This window comes from Diadema setosum, chromosome 22 (genome assembly GCF_964275005.1).
Source record: "Diadema setosum chromosome 22, eeDiaSeto1, whole genome shotgun sequence".
NCBI classification, from domain to species: Eukaryota; Metazoa; Echinodermata; class Echinoidea; order Diadematoida; family Diadematidae; genus Diadema; species Diadema setosum.
Genome location: NC_092706.1, coordinates 1,204,474 through 1,231,742, shown reverse-complemented (window position 1 = coordinate 1,231,742; position 27,269 = coordinate 1,204,474). Strand labels below are relative to the sequence as shown.

General features: G+C 37.9%; 1 protein-coding gene across 1 annotated transcript in view; it reads right to left on the bottom strand.

Moving 5' to 3' along the window:
* The window catches only part of LOC140245536 (triple functional domain protein-like), a 333,573-nt gene extending 326,975 nt beyond the window's left edge, over nucleotides 1–6,598 (bottom strand). The window contains exon 1 of the mRNA XM_072325101.1: nucleotides 6,452–6,598. Within this exon, the coding sequence (XP_072181202.1) occupies nucleotides 6,452–6,518 (67 nt within the window). The 5' untranslated portion in view covers nucleotides 6,519–6,598. The remainder of the gene's footprint in view (nucleotides 1–6,451) is intronic.
* Nucleotides 6,599–27,269: the final 20,671 nt, after the last annotated feature.

The following is a 27,269-nucleotide window of genomic DNA, read 5'->3' as shown; positions in this document are numbered from 1 at the left end:
AGAAATCAAAAAAGTCACATTATCTTTTGCAGGTATTTTATACCTCTAGAATTTACAGCCCTGGTAATGATGAAAGAAGTCTTTTGAACCAATCTTGGCCGTCTTTGACTCCACCCAGTCCACCAAACTCACATGACTACTGGACATTCCTAGCAAGGGTAATGGCTGGAAATGTCTTACATGAAAGAATGGTGACATTTAACCTTTGACCTACACCAATCATGTCGATGTAATTGACTGTGCATTTATTTAACTACCTTCCATACCAAGTGAAGTATTACTAAAACTGGACATTCCTATCAAAATGAAGTTTAATAGTGCTCAATTACGATTCCAGTGATGCATCATTACAAATTCTTCACTCTCGGTACATTTGAAATCACTTCTGGACAACTCCAAGGTGCAATGCTTTTGTGTTAACTTTTGGAGTGCAGGCTTTTAAAGAAATCCAATTATTTGAGTATTAGTATTAAAAATGACTATACCAGTTCAATTTTCCATTTATGAAGTATAATATGTATCGTTACTGTATTTAGCCTCATAATTTGTGGAGTGAATGTTGAGAAAATAATACATGTACAATGAAATGCAATAATATGACATGAAAAATGAGAATAAAAAGTGAAAGAAATAAAATAAAACGAAATGAAATGAAATGCTAAGTACTAAATGACTGTTGTGCATCTGGAAAGATCAATAGAAACCAATGCTAGCCTGCTAAAACCATCATCGACTGAAAACAGGAAGATGACACAAACATGAAAATGTCACTTTAGTTGTGAATATAATGCTACACACATCTTATTTCATTCAGTAGTTTCTTCTCCTTCCAATCCAACTCAATCAGATATCTCATAAAACTCCCTTCATATTTCTTCTTTCTCAAATAATTCTCCCTCTATCTATTCTCTTCTCTTTATATACATTGTTGTTTAGTTGCAGGATAGTAGAGATCATGATATTCAGGATTAAAACTGGTGAATTGATGTAAAGATCAGTACTCTTTATTTCTCTTTTTCTGATGACATCTGCTATTTCTAGATACACACACATAAGATACAAACACACCCAAAAAATCAAAAATAAAATTAGAGAGAAAGGAAGAGGGGAAGAAAAATCGAGACAAAGAGAATGATGCTGTTGAAATCTGCCCAAAACATGTGTACTACACCCTAATCCTGTCGTTGATCTTTTTACAGGCAGTATAATGTAATCAGGAAGTATTTAGAGCCTGGTAACACTCAATTGCTTCCTTTTCGGAAGTTTACTGCCAGCTCTGACTGTAAAGGAGAAGATTGTGAGCATGGAGTGGGCAACGCTTTCGTCTAGTCTTGTCTAAGGCCTGCCAAGTTTTGGTCTTTTCACTTTGAAAATGCTCTCGGTCATGATATCTCTATGATATCTTCATTGTTCTTGTGAAATTGATTTGACTCTGACACAACAAGCAGCAATGCACATTTTGTTTTCAATTTCAGTCTAAATCAGTTGATGAAATAATGAAAAATGTGTTTTCCATCAGATGAACCATTCATACACTAGTAAACACAAACAATTCAGAAAGTCACATTGCAAAGAAATAATCAGACTGGTAATCAGACAACATTAATTACACTGTAATTGCAAACAATATCACCAATTACCCATAACAGGGATTACAGTACAGCTGGGAATATCAAGAACAAAGTACGCTATGAGCAAGAGTCACATTTTTTTCCTTAACTCTTTTTTTTTTCTACAATTTCCATGATAAAGCCTTTTCATTTCATTTTTTGTTGCCTATCAAAGTGATGTGACATTCTTCAGCTCTCTGCTCACAAAAGAAAAAAAAGAGTTCATTTTCATGTCAACATGATAGTAATATTCTATTCGGGGAGGAGAAAAAGGTCACAAGAAAAAGGAAGAGATTTCCAGAAAAAGCCCTCGAATTCCACATCACCGGGGTTGAAGAAGACGTGATCCTGAAAATTGACTCATGGAGAGTCCAGAACAAGCTGCCATTTGTGAGCGGCATGTTGCAGCAGGTAAAAAGGGATTTAACAAGGATGGATTTTAACTGAATATTGTGTGCACGTCTGCGTCAGATACAATGTACCCTCATTGCATAAAACAACAGTCCCAATCAAAGGGCGATATATTTTATTCAATTCCGATGAAAGAGCACCACAGCCATATGAACTGCACGAGAGCTGAGCTTTCTTCACATTCTACTGGATGACTGTCCATATCACATCCGTATACACACAAAGATGTACTGTATTACATCATTCCTGTCTATAATGATGTAGGGCCTATATTGTCAGAGTATTAGTCATCTACCCTGTGTGGAGTGTAGTGCCTTCTCTAAGGCTTAATGGGACTTTTTCCATGTCCGGTTGTCTTCCTGGCAAGCACAAGATGGGACCTTTTCAATAAGCTACTATAAAAGTGGATATTTTCGCACAACTAATTTTTCGCGCTTGACCGGGTATGAAGAGCTTCGCATGTTTTTAATTCCGCGGAATCAAGACATCATCTACTGGGACATATTGGCATGCAAAAATTAGGTGTGTTTTTATTTTCGCACTAGCTCCTGGTTGCGCGAAATGCGCGAAGATTTCAACACCGCGAAAATTTCCACAATTACAGTAGTTCGAAGTAACATTCAAGTTGTGAAGCAAGCAAGCCCTCTCAGGAGTACTAACATGCCTCTGTTCAACGGGAAAGCTATGGTAACAAAAGAGGAATTAGGGGGATTAGGTAATCACTGTTCATCCACAATTATTTGTAGTTTCAAGACATCTGCACCCACTGGCGAAAACAACATTCTATCACACCTGCTGACTAGTAAATACAGCACAGTGTGGAATATGTAGGCCTATGAATGATCTGACATTGCCTCTGTCTTTATTTTACGTGTTTCTTCATAATTATGGTAGGTGGAAACACCAATATTCGCAAGTTCGAATGCAACCTTTTTTTTTTTTTTTCAGGGGGGAGGGGGGTTGCATTGCATCATGGTGGTATGATACATCACAATACACAATACAGTCAGAGGGTGCAAGGGCCATCACTGTAAAACGTGTCTTGCAGTAGAGTAATCTAAAAACTTTTGTTGAGGGCATTTTAGTATTCTTTTGCAGGAAAGACAAATTTTTGACAGAGAGGTTGGAAGTCCAACATTTTTTGTATTCCATATCTTGTTACAAAAGTGCACATTACAGTTGTATAAATGGATATCTTTGGACATAAAATTTATCTCATTCGTTGCAGAAGGGCATTAAAATACAAGTATCTCAGTTTATTAAGATACTATTGAATAGTCATAAAAGCGAATTAGATTGCCAATGTATCATTTACATCTGATCCAACTTGCAAATGCTGTAAATCCTTCACACCTACAAAATATATGACATTCTATTTCTGTGTGACATCTGACAGCGCCTCTACGCATGAACTGTATTGTAAAGCAATTTTCATCTTACTGTTTCTATGGTACCTAACAAACGCATCTAGCTCTACAAACACACACTGATCCTTTAAAATACCAAATCTGTAGTTTTCCATCACTGTACATGAATATGTAAAATGTATTTTCTTCTTTTGACACAACATTATTGTACGACTACAATGGATGTAATTGTACATGTACATGGACTTCACCAATTACAAGTTCACTACACAGGGTCATTTCCCTTTTGTGTACACATAAACTTGTACATCGACTTGGCCATTTGCAGATTTTTGGTGCATCAAAGTGGCTTTATTGATGCAAAGTGCATTTAGATTGACTTCATTCTTGAAATGTCACATGGTTCAAATTTTCCATTCCCAAGACGATGTCCAGAAACACGGAGGACACACTGTAGATGGTGGATTTCACCCCTTTCTACACAATAACCACCTGAGGTACATGTAAGTAGAGCTTGGGGAAAATAAACCACATGTCAGGGAACATTATTTTTGTGGTGTTACAAGATTAAACTCACTTGGGCCGACTGTATATCCAGGCTCTATTAAAAGATGTTGTCTGTAATACAACACTGCCTAGTGTCAATCAGTGCTACACATTTACCAAATAATGGTCATTACTCGTTTTATAACTACAATGAGATGACTAACACATCAGTCAGTGACTGCTTTTTATCATGTGATACCAGACCAATCATGTTCTCTCACTCATGGGTAGAACATTCTTTAGGATGTTTTTTTTTGTTTTTGTTTTTGTTTTTTTGGTTTTTTTTTTACAATGGGAACAAATGATCAATACAAAAGGAAAGTGAGCAATTATCATCAAAATAATGCACACTATGACAGGTGAGAGGGCATTAGTGGAGATGCAGCACACTCGAGGGCATTTAATACAATGCACCTACACACTCCGAGGGCATGTTACACAACATTGTGAATACCGAAGGTTGAGGTGCATCTCCACTAGAATCACAAACTTTAACCTAGGTGCATTATTTGTATTATATAGATACCTGGTATGTTATAAAATAGGATTACCTTCATGGGTAAATATCAGTCAGCTACACGAAGAACTTTCTAAAAAACCAAGATGTCCAAAGAAATGTTCAAAACACACTAAAAAAAGAACTTAGAACTTGTTTTATGGTATTGTACATCCAGTGATTGAAGGCATGGAAGCAACTGATGGTGCTGAAGTACATAATGTATTGTAATTTGTATGCAATTGTGATGTCAGTGAGTGAAATAACAGCAAGCCACAGTCTATGCCCCCCCCCCCAACTAATTTTTCTATACCACGAGCTATACTACCCTACCACCCTTGTTAGCTTTACAAGTATCAGATGCATGCACACACGGTGGGGTATGGGGGGGGGGGGGGGCATACAGAAGTCTTACCCAATATTCAATTAGAAGAAAAGGGTCATAAGTCTGTTCCTGGCAACAGCTGTGCAGCTACAGTAGTTACACCAGAAGCAGAAGGAGAATTCTCAACACATATAATTTGATATTTCTTGCCATTAGTACTTAGCAAATGGCAAATTATTTCATCACACACCAAATACTACACATGGGACTACATGTGGGTAGCTAGGGTCCATTCATTACCGCCCTATGCCTGCATTGACATCACTGTGCAAAACAATTCATATAAATTGGTCAACTGAAGCCAGCACATTTAATTTCAACACCTGCTATACCAGCTGCCTTCTCAAAATAGATCATGACTTGAACTTGAACATTTTATACTATAGGTAGAATCCGTTTTGTTCATGAGTGATGTTTTAGACTTGGGCTCTGACTTCTAAACAAAATTGCTACTATTGAATAGGTAAATTAATTATGCATATGAACACATGAATGAATAAATCAATTCATGAATAGGCTGATGAAAAGAATAAAATGAAAAACAAAAATGATTGCATCACCTGATGCATCCATGTTCTACCTTCTACAGAGGTATAGTGAATTTGATTGAATGTGAAGAGTTTAAATGCAAAAATCGATAGTAGGCCTAAATCCATTTTCATCAATTCAAGATATTTGATATTGGAGCTGCTGAAAAACAAAGAAAATAATTGAAACATGTGATAATTTTGATATTTTCAAAAAAAGTTATTTAACAAGTGCAGTATGCAGTAGTACCATCTAAATATAATTCGTTTTTCTCTAGGGAGTTTGATAACCTAGCTTGCAAAATTTTGAAAATGGTGTTCATCTTTTTTTGTGTTTTTGTTTGATTTTCATTCAAATTCTTTAAATTTGATTGTGTATAATGCCCCATATGATGTCCAATTCACCATATTTTGTTCAGAATAGCAGTGATTGAGAGATACAAAAACCATAGACCTTTCTAGTGTAGTAACAGTCTGTAGGATCAAGGTTTGCTAAAGTCTACATGTGTTACTCAAATCGTTTACTTCAGTGCTTGGTCTACTTTTGTAAAGCCGATATTAATAATACGAAACGATAGTTTGTATTTTCCTTGAAAACAAGAACAAAATACATAAATAGTAGTATTGATAATAATAGTTACCCTAATATAGATCTAACACGCAAGCATTCAAAATAGTCAGCAGGATCATTCATACACAAAAACACGGTATTGTCTATTGAAACCAAAAATATGCCATCTTCTAAAAAAAAAAAAAAAATGTCATTCCTCCTTGGAAGCAAATTAATCTGTGTCCACACCACACTGACATTTAGTCATATCTGGACGTGATGCTGATGACAGCGATATCCGGTCAACATTTTGAAGATCCTGAAGATTCAGTGATTTTAGTGTAGTCGTAGCCCGACGTACCATTACTACTGGGAAACGTTACGTGTATAGGTAGTATACATAGTATGAACAAGCAATTTCAGCGGCTTGCCACCGTGTTGGACACCTATCACACGGGAGCACGTAGGGGGCATTGATGGGAGTGGATCCCGATGGCGGATACCACAAAGACATTCATCGATGTACGGCCAAAATATTATGGGGTACTGGTTTTCTTACCTATGGCCCCAGAAGATGTAGATTCTGCTCCACTAGTGACGGAGCTCGCTGCGTCATCCGAACTCATTTTGGGTTGAATTTAGTCCAAATTACATCCCAGTGATAGATAGTTTCATGTGGCCATTTTCGCATCGTTTACAAATCCATTCAACGACAATAAACACGGGCCAACTTGGGCTGCACACTATGCAGCCATTGACAAAGTACAGGCGCAGGCCTGATATGATGGGGGGAACGCATCAATAGATGGCGCTGGTATCATCGGTAGTTTTCAGAGTAATACGAAGTTGTAGGGCAGTATGTAGCAAAAATTGGTTGAGATGCTCACATCCGGCGGAAATCTTCTTTTTCACATACTATATCTGCCCCCACTATAGGGCTCACACCTGTAAATAAAATGGACGTGTATACCAAAATAAATGAAGAAAAAATTAATTAAAAATCAATGATGTAGTTTGGCCAAAAACTGAATAGCTGTAGATAGTAATTATTGAGTATGAATTCCTCTACAAACTGCATTTTGGTTGGAAGATGAAAGCTTTTCTGATGGAATTTGAGGGGACTATATTTCATTGCAAGGGTACGTGTACGGAAAATAGGTGATTTTTTGAGTGACAAGAACTCATAGTCTGGCTTTGCGGACCCTTGGACAGAATTTGAGCCGAAGAATCCACCCTGGAAATTTGATGGATGGAAGGGTATATCTCACTTATCCAGGTTAGTGAAGATGAAACATTTCATTTCTCCCAGCTATTTTAGAGAATTTTTTGAAATTTGAATTTTAACACACGTCTCTATGGGGAATTATTTACCCGTGTGAGCCCTATAAGGCTCTGCGATGGTTTGTTGACTCGTCACACAACCACTGACGTCTGAAACAGTTGAGAGATAGAGAGCGGTGCTATCATTTTTAGTTTCGCCAAGTAGCGTGTAGGCCTAGTTTACCACGCCCTGCCCAGAAAAAATAGTTAATTTTTTTTGGTTATTTTTTTTGGGTTTTTTTTTTTGTATATACGACGGTTCAATTTATCTTTTCGTTGATGTTCTTCTCCAGAGGGACCCACATACTACACGCTCTGTCTTTTTAGTGGGTCCCTCCATTTTTCGCATTTAAAAAACAACGGTATACATGTATTTCACTTTGATCACTTCTGTTTCTTTCTTGCAATACAATGTATGATTACTATAGGTCCTCAATTTGTAGTTTTTTTTTTATTTCACTATGTTCTATTTACCTTATTTTCTGTTACTAAATGAAGTGAAACATATGTTTTTGTTGAAAAATGAAATAAACTTTGAAAAAAAAAATAAATCCCATGCGAAGTGTGGGACCTCAATAACAGATCAAACATTCACTGTGTTGAATTATCTTTCTTTGTGTGTGTTTATTCGCTTGTTGTTGTTTTTTGTGTTTGTTTCTTCGATGAGATTTCAATTGCATTACGGATATTGCCAAAAATGATTATTAATCAGACTAAAGTCTCAGGTTAACTTTCCATTCATTCATGCGTCATTCATTCATTCATTCATTCATTCATTCATTCAAGTTTCAAGTTTTTATTTCATATTTCCATTTCCATTTCCATTTCTCAGTGATGGGATTACTAATGATTGACAATAAAACAAAAGTACAAAACATATACAACCATATCTTATGTTTGAAGAAAAAAAGACAAGCAAACATTACACACAAATATAAATGGTCATTTTCATCTGAGGATATCACAAATAAATGTCAGAAATATGATGGGGCCTACATAAAAGCAATGATGCTTGTACAAACTGTAGGTTCCCGAATTTATAGGCGTGAAATTATACGGAGAACGGACATGTTTATCTCGACCAACTTAAATTGTACCAGTGCAAAATCAGTATTAAAAACGAACTATCGAACCACATGAATACTTTAGTATCGCTTAAACGAGACTGTACATATTTCGCCGTGTTTATACACACACACACACACACACACACACACACACACACACACACACACAAAGTGCTATAACGGTATCGTCAAATAACTTGGAGCTGCAGACAAAGACAAAAGACTGGGGGTATTAAAAAAAAAAATTTGCTAAGAGCCGGGTAGTGTGTATCCACTAAGTAATAGCCGTTTTAGTTTGCGTTTGAAGGTGAATAAGGATAAGGAAGAAGTAATATCTTGAGGGAGGTCATTCCAGTATCTGGGTCCAGTAAACATAATTGTTTTCTTTGCAAAAATAGTGCGAGTACGGGGAAGGTGATAAGCGTCACTCTGACGAGTGGGGTAGCAACGAATAGAGCGATTTCTTTTGAACATGTGAATAAAAACGGATGGTAACTCATTAGTTGTTAGTTTATACATGAAAATTCCAAGATTATAATGAAATAGGCCTGGAATTTTCAGAATTCTGTTTTGATGAAAAAAAAAAAACAGTTGGTATGAGCAAAATATCCGGCGTGGTTTATAATTCTTATTGCACGCTTTTGAATACGAAGAAGGGAATCTAATAGTAAATTGATTGCATTTCCCCACGCCAAAATTCCATAATTAAAGTGTGGAGATATTAAAGAAGAATATATACTCTGCAAAATATAAACAGGGAACAAATGTTTAAGCTTATTTAAAATTCCAATATTTCTGGACAAAATTTTACTTACAAAATTAATATGAGTTTTCCAGGATAATTCTCGGTCAATCCAAAGCCCTAAAGACTTTGCGTTATTGACCTGCGTTAAACATTTTTATTCTGATCTCATGTGGGACAACATTCAAAGAATTACTGAATATCATATAATAAGTTTTTTCTATATTCAGGGATAATTTATTGGCATAAATCCAGGATTGCACAGACCTAAGCTCAGTATTCATCATATCAATTAATGTCTTAGGGTCTCGAAGAGAACAAAACAAACTTGTGTCATCAGCAAAACAAATAAATGATAAAATTGGCGATGATTTTTGAAGGTCATTTATGCATAAAATAAATAAAAGTGGGCCCAAGAGGGAGCCCTGTGGGACTCCACATGAAATAAGTTTTAACTGCGAATCATAGCCGTTAATGTTAACAAATTGCTTTCTATCAGTTAAGTAACTCTTAAACCATTCGAAAGGTGGCCCGCGAATTCCAAAATGATACAGTTTAGAAAATAAAATTTCGTGATCAATCGTATCAAAAGCTTTAGAGAAATCAAGAAAAACTCCAATTGTATGCTCAAAATTATCTATGGCATGAGCTACCTTGTCTATAAAAGTGAGTAAAGCATGATGGGTTGGGGTTATAATGTTTTCTGAAACAAAACTGAGAATCTGATAAAATATTATGATTTGTGAGAAATTTCAATAATCGCGTGTAAACTAACCTTTCAAGGATTTTAGAGATCGAAGTCAATAGAGAAATTGGTCGGTAATTATTCACCAAATCTTTCTGTCCCTTCTTAAAGATAGGGACAACTTTTGCAACTTTCATTTTATTGGGGACTTTACCATTAACTAGAGATTGATTAAAAATGTATGTTAAAGGAGAAATGATTTGATTCAAAACATTTTTTTAAAGAAAATTTGTAATTCCATCATATCCTGAACTTTTTTTATCGTTTAGATTCTTGACGATATCAACAATTTCTTCTTCAACAATAGGTTAAAAAAATATTGATTGAGGATTCCTATTACCTAAATATCTATGATATTCAGTTGGGGATTTCGGGATTTTACTGGCAAGATGTGGACCAAGACTTGCGAAATAATTATTAAAAGATTCCGCCATGCTAACCGGATCGTTAATCTGCCGGCCGTCCGCCGAAATATATTTGGGAAGATCAGGACTGGTTTTGTATTTGAGTGTCTCGTTAATCACCTTCCACGTACTCTTCACATCGTGTTTATATTTAACAAACTGTCGCGAAAAATAATTCTGCTTAGCAACACGTATTAAGGATGTCAATATATTCTGATATCGAGTATATCTTGATTTATTTCGAGGGCATGGATCTTTGCGATATTTATGAAAAAGACTATTCTTGCGGTTAATGGACCTGAGTAGAGATTTTGTTACCCATGGTTGTCGAGGTACTTTTTTGTAATTTGAATGGTGAGGTCTTTGAAGAGGAACACTAGATTCATAGTTAGTGGTCAAAATATTAATAAAATTTTCAAATGCTAAATCAGTATCGCTTTGAGAGTATACAGTGGACCAATCTTCTGAACTTAATTTCTCCCTAAGTTTATTAAGGTTAGATTCAGACATTACACGAATACCCGGATTGTGGGTGTGAGAAACATTAGCAGTCATAAAATTTGACACAAGGGCATAGATTGGAAAATGATCAGTGACGTCAGAAACTATTATGCCAGATGTGATGTCAGAAAATAAGTCATTTACAAAAATGTTATCAATAAGAGTAGATACATCATCGGTTATTGGAGTCGGTTTTCTTGTAAGGGGAATAAATGATTTCGACAACATATAAGGTTCAGAAAATCTGCGCACATAAGATTATCGTTGTAATTAAGAAGAATGAGGTTAAAGTCACCCATGACAAAACATGTCTTACTTTCAAAATAACTGCTTGAAATAAGGCCGCAAAATAACTCTAAAAATTCAGCAGGGTTTGAGCTGGGTGGTCGATAAATCTCCCCAATTATAATATTACCTTTTACCTTATAATATTATCTATTTGTTTATTCATTCATTCATTCATTCATTCATTTCACTGAATTTCACGTGAGATATGTTAAAGATGGACATCAATGCACGTAAAATACATGAGTCAAAAACCAATCAGATTTTAGTTGAACAATGATTGAGGATGTCTGAGTTATTTTGTGAAGAAGACCTCATAGATGATAAAATGTGAACAATAAAACAAAACAAAAAAGAAATAGACCTACCGGTCTACTGATCATACACTGTGATGAATTTCATCGGGAGATGGTCAAACCAAAGTCGTGGGAAATGAGAAAGAGCGTCTTTTTTTTTTCTATACTCTCTAAAAAAAAAAATCGAGTGATAACATTCACTCTTGAAGGAGTGAATACAAAAAAGAGTGAATTTAGAATGAAATGGGAGTGAATTTTGAGTGAAAATTTTCATTTTCACTTGTTCTAGAGTGACCTCAGGGATCACTCCAAAATCTTCGAGTGATCCCTCAGGTCACTCCAAAATGAGTGAAAATTTAAATTTTTACTCAAGATTCACTCCCATTTCACTCTAAATTCACTCTTTTTTAATATTCACTCTTTCAAGAGCGAATATTTTCACTCGATTTTTTTTTAGAGAGTACTGTACACTCCCGTTTTAATGAACAGTGGATGTTATAACGAAATTCTCCATGCAAGGAAGTAAAACTTCAGGTCCCAAAGTGATAATCTATGCATCTTTGTTTGGATATAACCACAAAAAGCCGCCCGTCCCAAGATATATAACGGGGGTCGCCCGTATACACAAACTGATAGGCCTGTATACGTAGGTGTTTTAATCAGTTAAAAATAAGTGCACGAAACAATGATGATTTTTTTTTTTCTTAGCATTTAGGTCGACATTTTTTACAAATATCAGTGGAAAAAATTCTCGCAGTTATAGGATTATAGGATTGCTTCAAGGAGCAGGAAAGGAATTTAAAAGACAAGTTCGACCTTCAAAAAACATGCGAGTTGAGAGAGCGGAGCAATATCAAAATAGCATATCAGTGAGAGATTGAGGAAAGTAAGACAATCGGTTCAAAAGTATGAATTTTGAAGTTCCACACCCGCGATCTCTGGATAAAAAGACTACTGCTTGGGATGTCACAATTAATATGTGAAGAACAATATAGAGAAAATTCAACATATTTGCACTTCTTCTTTTTTTTTTTTTTTTTTGCATAAAAAAGAGCACTTGACTTGCCTCTTATACAGAAGGTAGGGGCAGTGGCGTATCTACACTGTAAAAAATTTGTATAGTTTCTTACACTTTTCTGTGACAGTTGTCATGCACCAACAGAACACCCGTCAGCACCGACATAACATCTGTCATACACCGACAAAACATTCTTGGATCAGCACCGAATGACTGCAACTGTTCACGCCATGTTTGCCAACTCCAACTCTCATGTCGCGAATGGACACTTTTATTCCACCCCACCCTGGTTTCACCAAGGCACATCACGGTTCTCCGTCACACCTCCCCCCAACAAGAGGAAAGTTATGAATGTAACTTTTCGACTATAAACACCTTCGATGTAAGGCTTGCTTCACTGTTCGTGCGTACTGTTCAGCTTACACGATTACAAACTCAAATACAATTGTAGTTTTGTGTGGTTTTCTTAAAACATCGCCTGGCATACTACACGTATAATTACTGATTTTGAGCCTTATCAGAATCAGTTAACTCCGGCATCAATTGTCCCCTTTTGGAACAATACACATGTATATGAAAACTTGACAAGCCCCCTACAAAACATGTAAATACACAAACCAACAGTCTACAGTAATACACATGTGAAACTGTTTTCAACGGGTGCACATACAAGTGCACATAATCTGGAAAGATTACACCAAATGTAATCAATCATTTCTCCAGTAGTATCAATAGTTTGACTGAGACTGTGCTTTCTGGTAGTCTCGACTGTAATTATATCTTCACATATTTGACTAATAAACTTCAGGCATGAATAATTTTTTTTTTTTTTTTTTTGGTAACACGTACATTTCATCTTTAAATGTGAAAACCAACGACATACACTTCCTGAAATGGTTCTGACTGTTGCAAAGATATGTCTGTTTTTTCCAACACAAACTTTCATTGCAGTTTCACTGAATGTGGTAACAGCACACATTTCTTGATCATAACAAAATCGTATTTAAACACGTCAACACATGTGTACATCTACTCAATGTACTTGCTAATACATCTTATACTTATGTCAACTCTGCGTCATACGTTAGCCAAAACAGCAACAAAATTTTAACCATCGGACATTTCTTTTTGTCTCTTCACACATATGTACTGTCACGCGATAAGATGTTGTAATATATGTGCAAACTCTGGAAAATATCGAGATCATACTAGACACACAAATGTGACGCTGTCACTCTGTAACGAAATACATATACAGGTTATTAATTTACAAAAGTGACATTATAACATCTTGGCTTCTTTTTGCCTCACTGTCACTCAACACTTTTTCATTTATACAAAACAACACAAATTCTTTTGTTTTAACACCAATCGGTTGACATATGACTCATAATTTGATCAACAGTTTTCCTGTGACTGGCCGGTTGTGTTTTGCTATACTGTTTTTGCATTTGCGAGCATTAACTCTGTAACGTATCGGTATACATACAGTACAAATCTGAATCCTTTGACTCTTTGGTACATTGAATGAAATCACAATACATGTAGAAGTGTGCAACTGAAGCACAACTTTCACTGTAATTTTACACACCACATATTTTGTATCCTGGCGCTTCCTGTAATGTTGGGTTTTCAAAACATCATACAATGCTTGGCGTGTAACACATCATCAAATTTTTCAAGTGATGTCTCCTTATAAAGACAGAATATTGTGTACTAGTACTTTCTCATACTTCCTAGCATCACTCACATTATACTGTTTTTGCTTAAAACAAACATGATTAACATAAATACAATTTCTTCCTTCACAAATCCTTGGGAAAGGAAGAAAACTGAACGAAAATACATAAACACATGTATACTTTGTCATATACAAAACAAATCAACATCAGTTTCTTGTGTGTATGTTTTGAGTCTTGTTTGAAATGTTCAGCTTGATGTAAGTTTCACTGTAGATTTGAGATTGTTATCGTTCGGCAACATTATCAGCGCGTGCACAGTTTCAAACTCGCGACAAAGCGTCTGCTAATTTGTTGTCCTTTCCTGCTATGTGCACCATTCTCAGTGGGTACGGCTGGAGAATCAAACTCCAACGGAAGAGACGCTGATTCTTGTGCTTGAAGCGTTCTAAGAATGTCAATGGGTTATGGTCAGTGTACACCACGATGTCTCTTCCACCGTCCAAATACGCTTGGAAATGTTGTACCGCTAGAACGACACTGAGGCATTCCTTCTCCACAGTTGAATACTTTTGCTGATGGCGATTCAGTTTTTTGGAGAAGAAACACACGGGTTTGCTGTGTCCGTTGTCGTCATCCTGAAGTAGCACGGCTCCTACTCCTCGGTCACTAGCATCCGTAGCTAGCTGGAAGCTCCTCTCGAAGTTTGGTGCGATAAGCACGGGATCGTTCATGAGGACGGCCTTCAGCTTCTGGAACGCATCCTGGCAGCTCGCCGACCACTGGAACGTTGTACCCTTTTTCAACAGGTCCGTCAAGGGCACCACCAGGTGACTGAAGTTGGGAACGAATCTCCGGTAGAATCCGCACATTCCCAAAAAGCGCTGAAGCTCCCGTTTCGATGACGGTACTGGGAAGTCCACGATGGCTCGGACCTTAGCATCTCGTGGTGCGACGCTACCCCGGCCTACCTTGTGACCTAGGTAGGTCACACAAGCTTTTCCAAACTCGCATTTGGCCAGATTCACCACGAGTCCTGCATGTGACAACCTCTGGAACAGCTCTCGAAGATGAGCAACATGCTCCTCCCACGTATTGCTGAAAACCAACACATCGTCTATATAGACAACACAGTTATCATGACCAGCAATAACTCGATTCATCATCCGTTGAAAAGTTGCGGGGGAATTTTTCATCCCGAAGGGCATGACACGACACTGGTATAACCCGGAGGGCGAGACAAACGCCGAGATCTCTCTTGCATCTTTGTCTAATGGCACCTGCCAATACCCTTTCATCAAATCCAATTTGCTGACATACTCAGCACTTCCTACCCGATCAATACATTCCTCAATCAAAGGAAGCGGAAACGAATCAGTCTTGGACCTTCCGTCTGCCTTTGGGACTAGCACTACTGGCCAGTTTGAGTTACTAGGATCTATGATTCCATTTGCAAGCATGAAATCTATCTCCTTATCAACCTGTTCTCTCTTAGCAGGATGAATCCGATATGGATGCTGCTTTATGGGTGCATTTTCACCAACATCTACTGTATGAACAGTATCTTTCGCACAGCCCAATTTATCACTGCAAACCTCCGGAAATTCCTGGAAGATGTCGACAACCTCTTGCCTCTCCGAATCAGACAAATGATTGAGCAGTAACTCTGGATTTTCTAGTGCCTTTGAGTTCTCTACTCGCGGAATCATTCCTGACTTGAAACTCACACTCTGAGAATCTGGAGCATCAGGTTCAAACTCTTCTGCACTTTTCTCAGCACTGTGTAGGACACTCTCACTCACAACTGTACCTACGTCTTCTACCATCACACGGCTGAATAACTCCTCAAAAGCCGGAATAGGAATCAACGGCGCAGGTCTAATGGCATGTTGTGGTTTTCCTACCACTTGACAGTCATGTCACGTTCGACAAAATTCAGACACATCCTTTCTCATCTTTGGCCAGAAGAAATGAGTTCTGATTCTACACAAAGTCTTCTTGACACCCATGTGTCCGGCCATTGGAATTTCATGTGCAAGACGTAGAATTTCCTTTCGATACGGCGGAGGAACAACTATCTGGTCGACAACCGTCCAGTCCTCATCTGCGGGACGATCTGGAGGACGCCATTTCCTCATCAAAACACCAGACTTTACATAGAAACATTCTGGCACTCCCTTCGCCTCATCTACAGTCAATGCACCCTCTCTCAACTTCAACAACTCCTCATCTTCCATCTGTGCTTTGATTAAAGCTGGCTGACTGAACACACCTTCTTCCCAACTTTGTTCTCTTTCATCTTCACTAGTCACCTTTCCAAAGAATGTGTCATCAAGAGAAATTTCACTTTCAGACTCCTTTCTCTCACGCTCTGCTTCACTTGCTCTAAACATTGTGATAGCACATGTTGGAAATACTTCTGGAAATTCATCGACAAGTTTTTCAGTTTCCTGCTCGTACACTGGGACTTCGGAAACAACCGGAAGGACACTCACTCGACCTCCTGCAAGATCATTACCAAGCAAAAAGGAAACTCCATCCATAGGGAGAAATGGAACAATTCCCACAATCACTTCCCCTGAAATCAGTCCACTATCCAAATTCACTCGGAAAAGAGGGACCGCCTGAGTTCCTCCATTGACATCATGTATCAGTACTTTCCTACCCGTGTTACAGTCTATGGGCATACTCTTCACATCTCCTACCATGAGGGACTGTGTAGCTCCAGTATCACGAAGGATGACGACCGATACTCTAAATTCAGCAATGGTAACTGTACCCTTGGAAATGAAGTCCTTGTACTTTTCATCCACACGACCACTTGAACATGTATCTGTCATTTTTGAGACACTGCTTTTCACAACATTTGGGTGACGCTGTTCATCACTTACACTTGACCTAACAAAACCATTGGTGGCTGCTTGGTACTGTTTCTCTTTTGTTTCAGCATCTGAACTGTTCTGTGTACGTGTGTCTGCATGGACTAAACCATGTGTTGCTCTTTGCTTTTGTTTTTCTTTTGCTTCATTTTGTCCCAGCAATCGCTTACATTCGGACTTAATGTGACCTATTTTCCCACAGAAAAAGCATCTCACTTCTTTGTATTGAGGCCGTGGCGATTTTGGTCGCTCTTTCTGTGATTCAGTCTTTACTTTATCCCTGCATTCACTATGACTACTATGCCACTTTTGAGTGTCAGGATTTCTCGACTGATCAAACTTCCTCTTTCCCTCAGGACTTTTTGTTTTCACCTTATGTGTCAACTCATACTGGTCAGCTGTGACTGCTGCACTCTTTACATCATGTATTCTTCGATCTTCCAAATATGTTCTCAAATCTGGAGGTGTCGATTTCTTGAACTCCTCCATTAACACTATCTCTCTCAAATTGTCATAAGTGAGATCTACTTTCATTGATCGAACCCATCGATCAAACATAATTTCTTTTTCTCTCTGAAACTCTACGTAAGTCTGTCCCGAACCTCTCCTATATCCTCGAAACTTTTGCCTGTAGGCTTCTGGGACTAACTGATAGGCAAGAAGGACTGCTTCCTTAACTGTGTCATAGTTATTTGCCTCCTCATCCGAGAGAGCAGACACTACTGAATGTGCCTTGCCTGTGAGTTTTTGTTGTACTATCATGGACGGCTTGTGCCGAAAGGGTGGGTTGGGTGGTGGCGCGTCGCGTTAATGGGAACACCACCCTTCGTCCAAAGCCCCCCCGGTTTTGCCGAAAGGGTGCGTTGGGAGCGTTGGGTCGCGTCGCGTTGACTGGAACCCCACCCTTCGTCCAAAGCCCCCCCCCCCCCCCGGTTTTGCCGAAAGGGTGCGTTGGTACTTTTTCTCATGTAATATTAAAAGACGACTTCTGAATTTATATTTAACCTTCAAACAACCATTTTAAAGAGGCTATCGTCCGGATCGGTTTACACTCTATTACCACCTGGTTTACAGCCAGTTGGTCTAATAACCAGTTGGTCTAGTCATCATTTCGTCCCATTACTGTTTGGTCTAATTGTTATTTGGTTTAATAACTATTTGGTCTACATTCAAATCGTCTAATAATAGCCATTTGGTCTATTTTTGGTCTATTATGAGTTGGTCTAATTCCATTTCGTATAATCATCAAATTGTCTAAAATGAAACCAAATTTGTCCGATATAAATTTGGTGTACACATCAATAAAAAGGCCCCCCCCCCCCCCAAAAAAAAAAAAAAAAAAAATAGCCCAGTTGGTCATATAGACGAAACGATGATTGGACCAAATGGTACCTGATTAGACCAGGAGGCTGGCTATTAGACCAAATGACAATAAGATTAATGGTTATTAGACTAAATGGGTGTAGACTAAGTGATGATAGACAGAGGCTAGACCAACTGGGCAATGGACCAAAATTAATGATGTATACACCAAATTTATATTGGAAAAAATAATTTGGTTTTATTTTAGACCATTTGATGATTAGACGAAATGGAATTAGACCAACTCATAATAGACCAAATCGGTATTTGATGATATAAATTGGTGTTAGACCAAAAATAGACCAAATGGCTATTATTAGACGAATTGACTGTAGACCAAATAGATATTAAACTAAATAACAATTAGACCAAACAGTAATTGGACGAAATGATGACTAGACCAACTGGTTATTAGACCAACTGATATTAAACAGTCTATTAGACCAACTGGCTGTAGACCAAGTGGTAATAGAGTGTAAACCGATAATAATGATAATAATAATACTAAGAATAATAATACAATACATTTGTAATGCGCTTAATACAAAATGGAATTAGACCAACTTTCGTCTCTTCCCTGTGCGCTTAGAAACCGATCCGGACGATAGCCTCTTTGAAATGGTTGTTTGACGGTTAAATATGAATTCAAAACTCGTCTTTTAATATTACATGAGAAAAAGTACCAACGCACCCTTTCGGCAAAACCGGGGGGGCTTTGGACGAAGGGTGGGGTTCTAGTCAACGCGACGCGACCCAACGCTCCCAACGCACCCTTTCGGCAAAACCGGGGGGGCTTTGGACGAAGGGTGGTGTTCCCATTAACGCGACGCGCCACCACCCAACCCACCCTTTCGGCACAAGCCATCATGGACCAATATTTCTTCTCCCACTCCAAATTCCTGGCTATTCTCTCAAAGGAGAAAAAGAAAGAGTCTACATCCTCTTCATCAAAGCGTTGGACTGTGTTTGCCATTTTTGCAATATCGGGCGTCTTTGGTCTCGACATAGTAACATTAAGCCTATCCCCTGGGACGCTACTGGCCTGGGCCTGGGTCAACTCAATTTGACGTTGCATTAACTCTTGTTCGAGTCTCAGATTTTCTGCCTTCATTTTTTCTTTTTCTAACTCCAATCTAGCCAGTTCTAGTTGTGTAGAATCTACCCTCATCTCACTAGGTCTAGTAGTAGTGGTGGTACTTGGAGCAGTGTTTCTACCAGCACTCTCAATCTCATCTGTACTCTCACTCTGGTCTGTGTGTTCATATTCTACACCACCCAGTTCAAGCTTCTTCACCAGAACTGCAAAGATTTCTTTCTTTCTACTACATTCTCTGATATCAGCATCTACATGAGTTGCAACCTCAATTAATTGGGCCTTCACTAACCCTCTCAATCTGCCAAGAGTGACGTCTTTCACAAACTCTGCAGCATCGAACTTGGCTGCCATGATTATTCACATCTAGCTTTCCGACTAGATTTCAAGACAACGTCGCTAACGCAACTTCCTACAGTACACTCCACTGCGTACCGAACTACGAGAATAGTCTAAGCAATTCAGACCTGACAAACACTCGTATATCTCGAGGCCAATTTCCTCGTAAAGCCACATCTAACGATGCTAATCCAAATAACCAGAAAGTGACACACTAATCTGATAAAATGACATAACGGAAACGATAATACGTACCCTTCCTTTCCAGCAATCAATGCTGCAACCCTGGAATTCAGCTAGCGAGAAGACCAGTACAAGTGCGCAAAACATACTCATCGCATCGCTTCGCGAATCGCACTTCCATTCACAACCACTGCTAACGCAGCCCCATTACACATACCGTGCAATGTCACGCAGTATACAATACCGCTACGAACGAACGACACTGTTACGTTCGCTACCATGTGTACACACCTCACACGAGTGCGAACACTACACATACCTCCAACGGGCATCAATCATTACAACGATGTACCAAACACCGAAATACTACCAAAAGACGGCTTGTTTGTATGTTCATTTCCCGGACAAGCCCCCACATGTCATGCACCAACAGAACACCCGTCAGCACCGACATAACATCTGTCATACACCGACAAAACATTCTTGGATCAGCACCGAATGACTGCAACTGTTCACGCCATGTTTGCCAACTCCAACTCTCATGTCGCGAATGGACACTTTTATTCCACGCCACCCTGGTTTCACCAAGGCACATCACGGTTCTCCGTCACACAGTTTAAAATACCCTGCGACGCGTTTATTTATTAAACATGTTTACGAACTAAACACATGCTGTGTTTATTTTCAGCACACCCGAGGTGTTTATCACACACACATGTTTATGTTTTAAACGGTTCTGATGTTTAAAAACTAAACACCGCACAGTCACATACAGTAATCACCCACAATGTTAAAGATCTAAACACTGAACCAAAAAATAAAGATGACGCACTGTTTACAATGTAAACACTGCGACATGTTTATTCGCTGTGACAGATTAAAAACACTGGGACATGTTTATTTGCCATTTTAGTGTTTATTCTCAGAACACATGTCTGATTTTTAGATCGATCACAAAATTGCATACACTTAACATGTGACATGTTTACATATTAAACATCGCAATTTCTCAGTGTTTATATGATACATGTTTACACCTTATACATGCTGAGTGTTTATATGAGACATGGGATTGTTTACACATCATACATGGTAATTTCCACGTGTTTACATGAGACATGTTTACACATCATACATTCATACATGCTAATTTCTACGTGTTTAAATGAGACATATCATCATGCATGTTAATTCCCATGTATTCATTAATGTAAAGTGAATTGTTTCCACTTTTTTTGCATGGGATGAGATAAACGCATAACATTATATAGAATTAAATTTACCCAGTATGTACCAAATCATCACTGGCCTGTACACGAAGACGTAAATGAAATTCTCTCCTATACACACAGTAAAGTTTGTATATGCAGGAAATGGCACACAACTCATTTTGGAGAAAAAAAAAATATTGCATTTAACAATCGATTTTCAGTCACATGTACAGATGTAATTCTTGGCCTACTTTCAAGAATTGCCGTCTTTCTACTATATTCAGAACTAATTCTTAATAGTATTGTAAAACAAAATAATAAACTTGCTGATTGTGAATTGCAACTCAACGCTTCGGAAGCTTGACATGTATGTAACACCTCCAGGAACATAACTGCAGTCTGTGAACAAATCCATGCCGACCTTGAAGATTGCATCAATATTGGCAAAGTGCTTTGGGGTGTACCCGAACCAGATTAGCTCACGGCAAATTATACCATGCACAACACTATGGTCGTATTGGTACTGATCAGGGAGTGTAGATGATGCACTTCATCATAAGGAGACAAAAAAAAAAAAAAAATGTTTTCACTGTATTTACCCTGTGGTGAACATCTGCACTCCCTGATCAGTACCAATAATGGAACTTAAATACATACATGATATTGTTCTTTTCACTCCGACGATCACTGAAAGTACATGTATGCTAACAGTACTGTATGGATTTTTCGCTTTTGCTATTTTGAGAGAAATATTAGAATGTTAGCGGATTTCAAGGGGTGAGTGAGAAAAGACGTCTACCTTGCTAGAACCTTGGAGAAAGAAGTCAAACTCAATGGGTATACATGAATAGTCTATTAGAGTCTAATCAGTCTCATCATACTCCACATAATCATAGTATGGAGGGCTACTTTCAATCTCGACACAACAGAGTTTTTGGTAAAGACAAGAGGATATGAACAAAGAAAAAATAATGCATTGCTACTGGAGGCGGGAGGGTATGCAAGGCTGTCATGAACACGCGATGTGATCAGCAAGACTCCTCCCTTGTCAATGTGTCAGTCATTTTGGAAGACTCCTCCCTATTCTCCATACATGTTGTAATACATTTCTAATACCTCTCTCAATGTGACCGATTTCAAGAATATCTCAGAAAGAAAATATTAACTACCGAATACTGCATTTCCTATCAGGTCTACAAGACAATTGCAAAGAATTCCAAACAAATGCAACTACTGGCCTCTTATTTGCGTCCAATATCTGCTGATTGGTTGGAAGCACTTGAGGGAAAAATGAAATGGCTGATATTTTGATTTGATTTGTTTTGATTTCTATATTCCTTTTTGCACTAGAATATAACAGAAAGCCAATCGAACAAAGTTCTTGAGTAATACCTTAACAGTGAATTACAAGGACATTGGTTGATGAATAAAATGAAGTGAATAAAATTGTTTTTCTTAATAGTGCAAAACGATTTCGAGCAAGTGTCTTTATATGTTAGATAAAATTACAATTTTACGTACCAGCTGTTAAAAAAGACAATTATTATTACACATATCTATGAGCAATAAGAATGCAGGTGACCATTATCGTAAGCACAGAGGACAATAGAATCGCTTTGTTTTGGATATCCCTGCCATTTCAAAACCAATTTTCATCAAATAAGCATTGAATTCCTCTTCGAATTATATCCAGGCCCCCTATATACCTTCATATTTCTTTAGAGGTTCGTCATTATGTAATACACACACGCATACACACACACGGAGAACTGAAGTCCCATCGCATACAAAACCCTATCATCCCCCATATGATTTACTTTATTCTAGTATACAGGTTTAGGTGCACACTGTCAGTGAAGACCAAAAAAAAAAAAAAAATGAAAAAAAAAAACAATAGAAAGGTTGCTCTAACAGGTGGGATGCCTCCTAATAGGTATGTAGTGCATCATGACGATGTGAGACATCACATGGCTAGCGGGAAAAAGATTAGTAACATTCAAAATTATTATCCATGGTTCATTTCCTTCATATGGCATGTAGGCCTATAGATATACTGTATATCAGTATATCTTGCGATGTCCTTGTAATCCTCAGATGTTTGCACTTTTAGACGGGTTGTATAGAAGTAAGCGCATGCATCTTTCATTCTAATCCAGACAGGTTTGGCGTGATCCCTGATCAATTCTTCCATGACGTACTGGTGCTGGTAAAAAGAAATGATTACACAAGGAAAACAAATCAGTTGGCTTTCCAATACAATGGACTTAACTGCTCCCATAGATTCTGAGAATGAATGGATAGCAAAGAAGTTGACTGAATCCATAAGCAAGTTCAAATTAAAAGGAATGACAGAATCCCTTCATCACATTAGCACTTAGTGTCTTGCGTCAGTTTTTACTTATACTTTGATGAATTTTCTGGAAATAATTCAATTCTTTTTTGTTGTTGCTGTTGCTTCTTTCTTATTCATCATCATTATCAAGCAGAGTTACGACCATTACTGTATCCCTTGTCTCTTGGGTGAAGATTTTCACATCTTTAATTCACACTTTCAACAATATTTGCAATAAATCAATTTTTCATATCTATTTTAGCTAATGGATTGGATTCGGGAGTCTGGAGTAGGTAATCCCCCCACCCCCCCCCCCCAAAAAAAAAGAAAAACCAAACAAACAAACAAACAAACAAACAGAAGAACTTAAAGCATCTAAAATCTGCATTTTATAGAAACTCATTTACATGCACTTTAAGTATATAATATTCATCGATTTGGCTCTGCAATTTTGAGTACATGTACTTACTTGATTTCCACTTTCCACATGGGTAGTATTACAGTGATGTACTATCCCCAGTTGATTTACTCTGCTGACTGCACCATTCCTCGTTTTCTGCCAGCAGAGGTAATGTCTTGCAGAATTTAAACAGTCGTCAGGACATCATCGTCACCCACTTTGGTGCCATCGGCATCCCTTTCTAAGACATCCTAATGGGCTTTACATTCAATTTTCACCACCTGTTGAGTTATGAAGAATTTACAGGGAATAAAACTGAATTTCACTCAAAATATAGTCACTAACCCATCGTCATTCACATGAAAGATACTTCATAACTTCGTAAAATTAAAGTCAATAAAGATACAGTGAGTTTACCCGCTAGGCCGAGTTTACCCATAACTACGGTATACCGGTAATCTGTAGAGTGTAGGAATATTGTAACGTTAACAACACTAAGACGTTACAGTTAGAGCGTTCCCCGTTCTAACGTTAGATTTAGAAATAGAAAACTAAAACAAACGAGCAAAATCTTTCAGGGAGTAGCCTATTTCTACGCCTACTACAGTTTTACATTAAACGAGGGCAATTTTGCAATAAATCTTGTTATTCACCGACTTAGCAGACTTAGCAGACTTACCGCTTTCATGCAGGCCGGTCAGCGTGTTTTTTTTTAGACGGCGCAGATTGGGGACCCTAAAAATCTATTGGGGACCCTATTCCTAAACCTAACCCTAACCATAACCATAACCAAAAACCCTAACCCAACGTTTTTCCCATAGGTTTAACACGCGCCATGCCCCAATCTGTGCCGTCTTAAAAAAAAAAAAAAAAAAAAAAAAACAAAAAAAAAAAACAAAAAAAAAAAAAAAACGCGGCCGGCCAGGCTAGAACTTTATCGCTTCGACGCCATCTTAGCTGGATCCGCTCTAGTGGTGCAGTACAGTCAGTGCACTGCAGCGCAGTCAAAGAGATTTTTCTCCTCCCCACCACTAGAGGGCGGACTCTACAATGGAGTCAGTGATTTCATGGGGGCCGCCCACCGAACTTCGGTGGGGCCGCCCGCGTGTTTTTTGTAGACGGCACAGATTGGGGAAACTAAAAATTTATCGGGTACCCTATCCCTAAACCTAACCCTAATCCTAATCCTAACCCTAACCATCAAACCCTAACCCTAACCCTAACCCTAACCCTAACCCCAACCCTAACCCTAACCCTAACCATAACCATAACCAAAAACCCTAACCCAACGTTTTTCCCATAGGTTTAACACGCGCCATGCCCCAATCTGTGCCGTCTTAAAAAAAACAAAAAAACGCCCGCCCACCGAACTAAAACATAGTAGAATGCGTGTCCCTATTCCCAACATACACGAGACCGTGCAGCCAAATTAACGTGTTGCGTCGCCATCTTGTTAGGGCAATTTTTCCTTATATGGAGTGAACGCTTAGGCGCGCTCAGACTGGGCCACTGGTACGCGCGCAAGCAAGAGTACGCCGTCCAGTGGCTAGTGATTATGACGTAACAATGCACGTTTGTATATGACAATGGCTTACGCTTCGGAGACACAGCCCGCACTCCATATAACTAAGGAAAAATTGACCTAACAAAATGGCGGTGGTAGCAAGTTTTGGTGGCTGCGCATTTCCTGGGTGAACACGCATTCCACTATGTTTTAGTTCGGTGGGGCCGCCATAGCTCACTTAACAATGGCGGACTTTGACAATGACAATGACAATGTTTTGACAATGTTTGACAATGTTTTTTTTATTTTCCCATGTCACTCAAATATAGAGTATTGGGGAAAATCAAATCATAGCACAGAGTAATAACACAAAAACGAAGAAAAATACAATTTATAACTACTATTTACATTATTTACAAATCAACAACAAAGCACAGTAGATAATATACATTTGATATAATTGGCGAAAATCTTGAACGAAATGCGTTTGATAAACTATTTACATTATTTACAATCAGCAGTAAAAACAACAATAGAATAGATGCATGTATGCATGAATGAAAATCTTGACTGAGTATGTATGTGGTTAATTAATATATCAAAGTATGCAGATGGGTTTTAAAAAAAGAAAAATATCTTAGATTATATTGATTAAAATTTCTGCTAGGCAACACCGGGTATTAGCATTATCATTTATAATTGCTATCTGGATCGAATTCAAGACACTGTTACAATATGAGATTGATTTAAAAAAGAGTGAAAAACAAAACAAAACAATCCAAATAATTAAATATATATACAAACAAGGAAAAAAAACCGACGAAACACAACTGTACAGTATATATACATAATAATGAAATAACAGAATTAAGATATCAAAAAGGGAACAATACTAAAGTTTTATGTTAAATGGATCTTCATTATCTCTATCGAAAATTTAGCTAGATTTAGCAGTTCCTTATTACATTCTGTATTGAATAACTGATTCATCTTCAATGTATTTGGGCGAATCCTATGATACGGTTTGACAAACTTTTTTCTGCATGACTCCATCTTTGGGCATTCAAATAGATAATGAAATTCATCCCCTATCCGACCCAGGTTACAAAAGCTACACAGTCTGTTTTGTCTTTCAATTCCGTTATATCTTCCAGAAACTACAGGTAAACGGTGGTTAAGACACCTAAATTTTGCAAGTGAAGTTCTATAAAAACATGGCAATTTAGTTAAATAAGAATCCAGTGATAAGGAGCTCTTAAAAATCCTATAGTTGATGCACTGCGTGCTAGTGTTAACTTTATTCATCCAGTTTTGAGTATACAAATCACAAAGCCTAAGTTTAATTGCTGGCCTCAGCCACTTAATAGACAAGTGTCCATAGTCTTGCCACACATTCGACAGTCCTAAGTCGTTTAATATTTCCTGGATGTGTAGTAACCATGGAGAGGAATAAACGTTATGTTGGTGTAAAAGCTTTAGGATATTGCACATAATCGTCGATATTTTAACTTCTTTACCATTTAAAGTTCGGAACCAAAAATTAACCATTCTTTCCTTTATTGTTCGCGACATTTCAAATCTCCCAAGCTCACCAAGGGCCATGCAGTTCATTGTAGTTTTTCTTAATCTTAACACCTGTTTACAATAATTTGTATGGAAGGCTTCAATTTGCTTTAGATTTTCGTAACCCCATACCTCGCTTCCGTAGATAAGAATTGGCAAAACAAGTTTATCAAAAAGGTCTAATTGAATATCTAAAGGCAGCCTTAATTTTCTAGATTTTATCAACAAGTTATACATGGCTCTCTTTGCTTGACTGATTTGTTTATCTTGGGCATTTTTGAAATTATTTCTGTAGCTGAACACTACTCCCAAATATGTATACTCATCAACAACTTCTAATATTTCTGTGTTAAACATAAATGGTTTAAATCTCCTGACCTTTCCTCTCGAGAAAATAACCACTTTCGTTTTACTGATATTGACTTGGAGAGACCATAACTTACAGTATTCACTG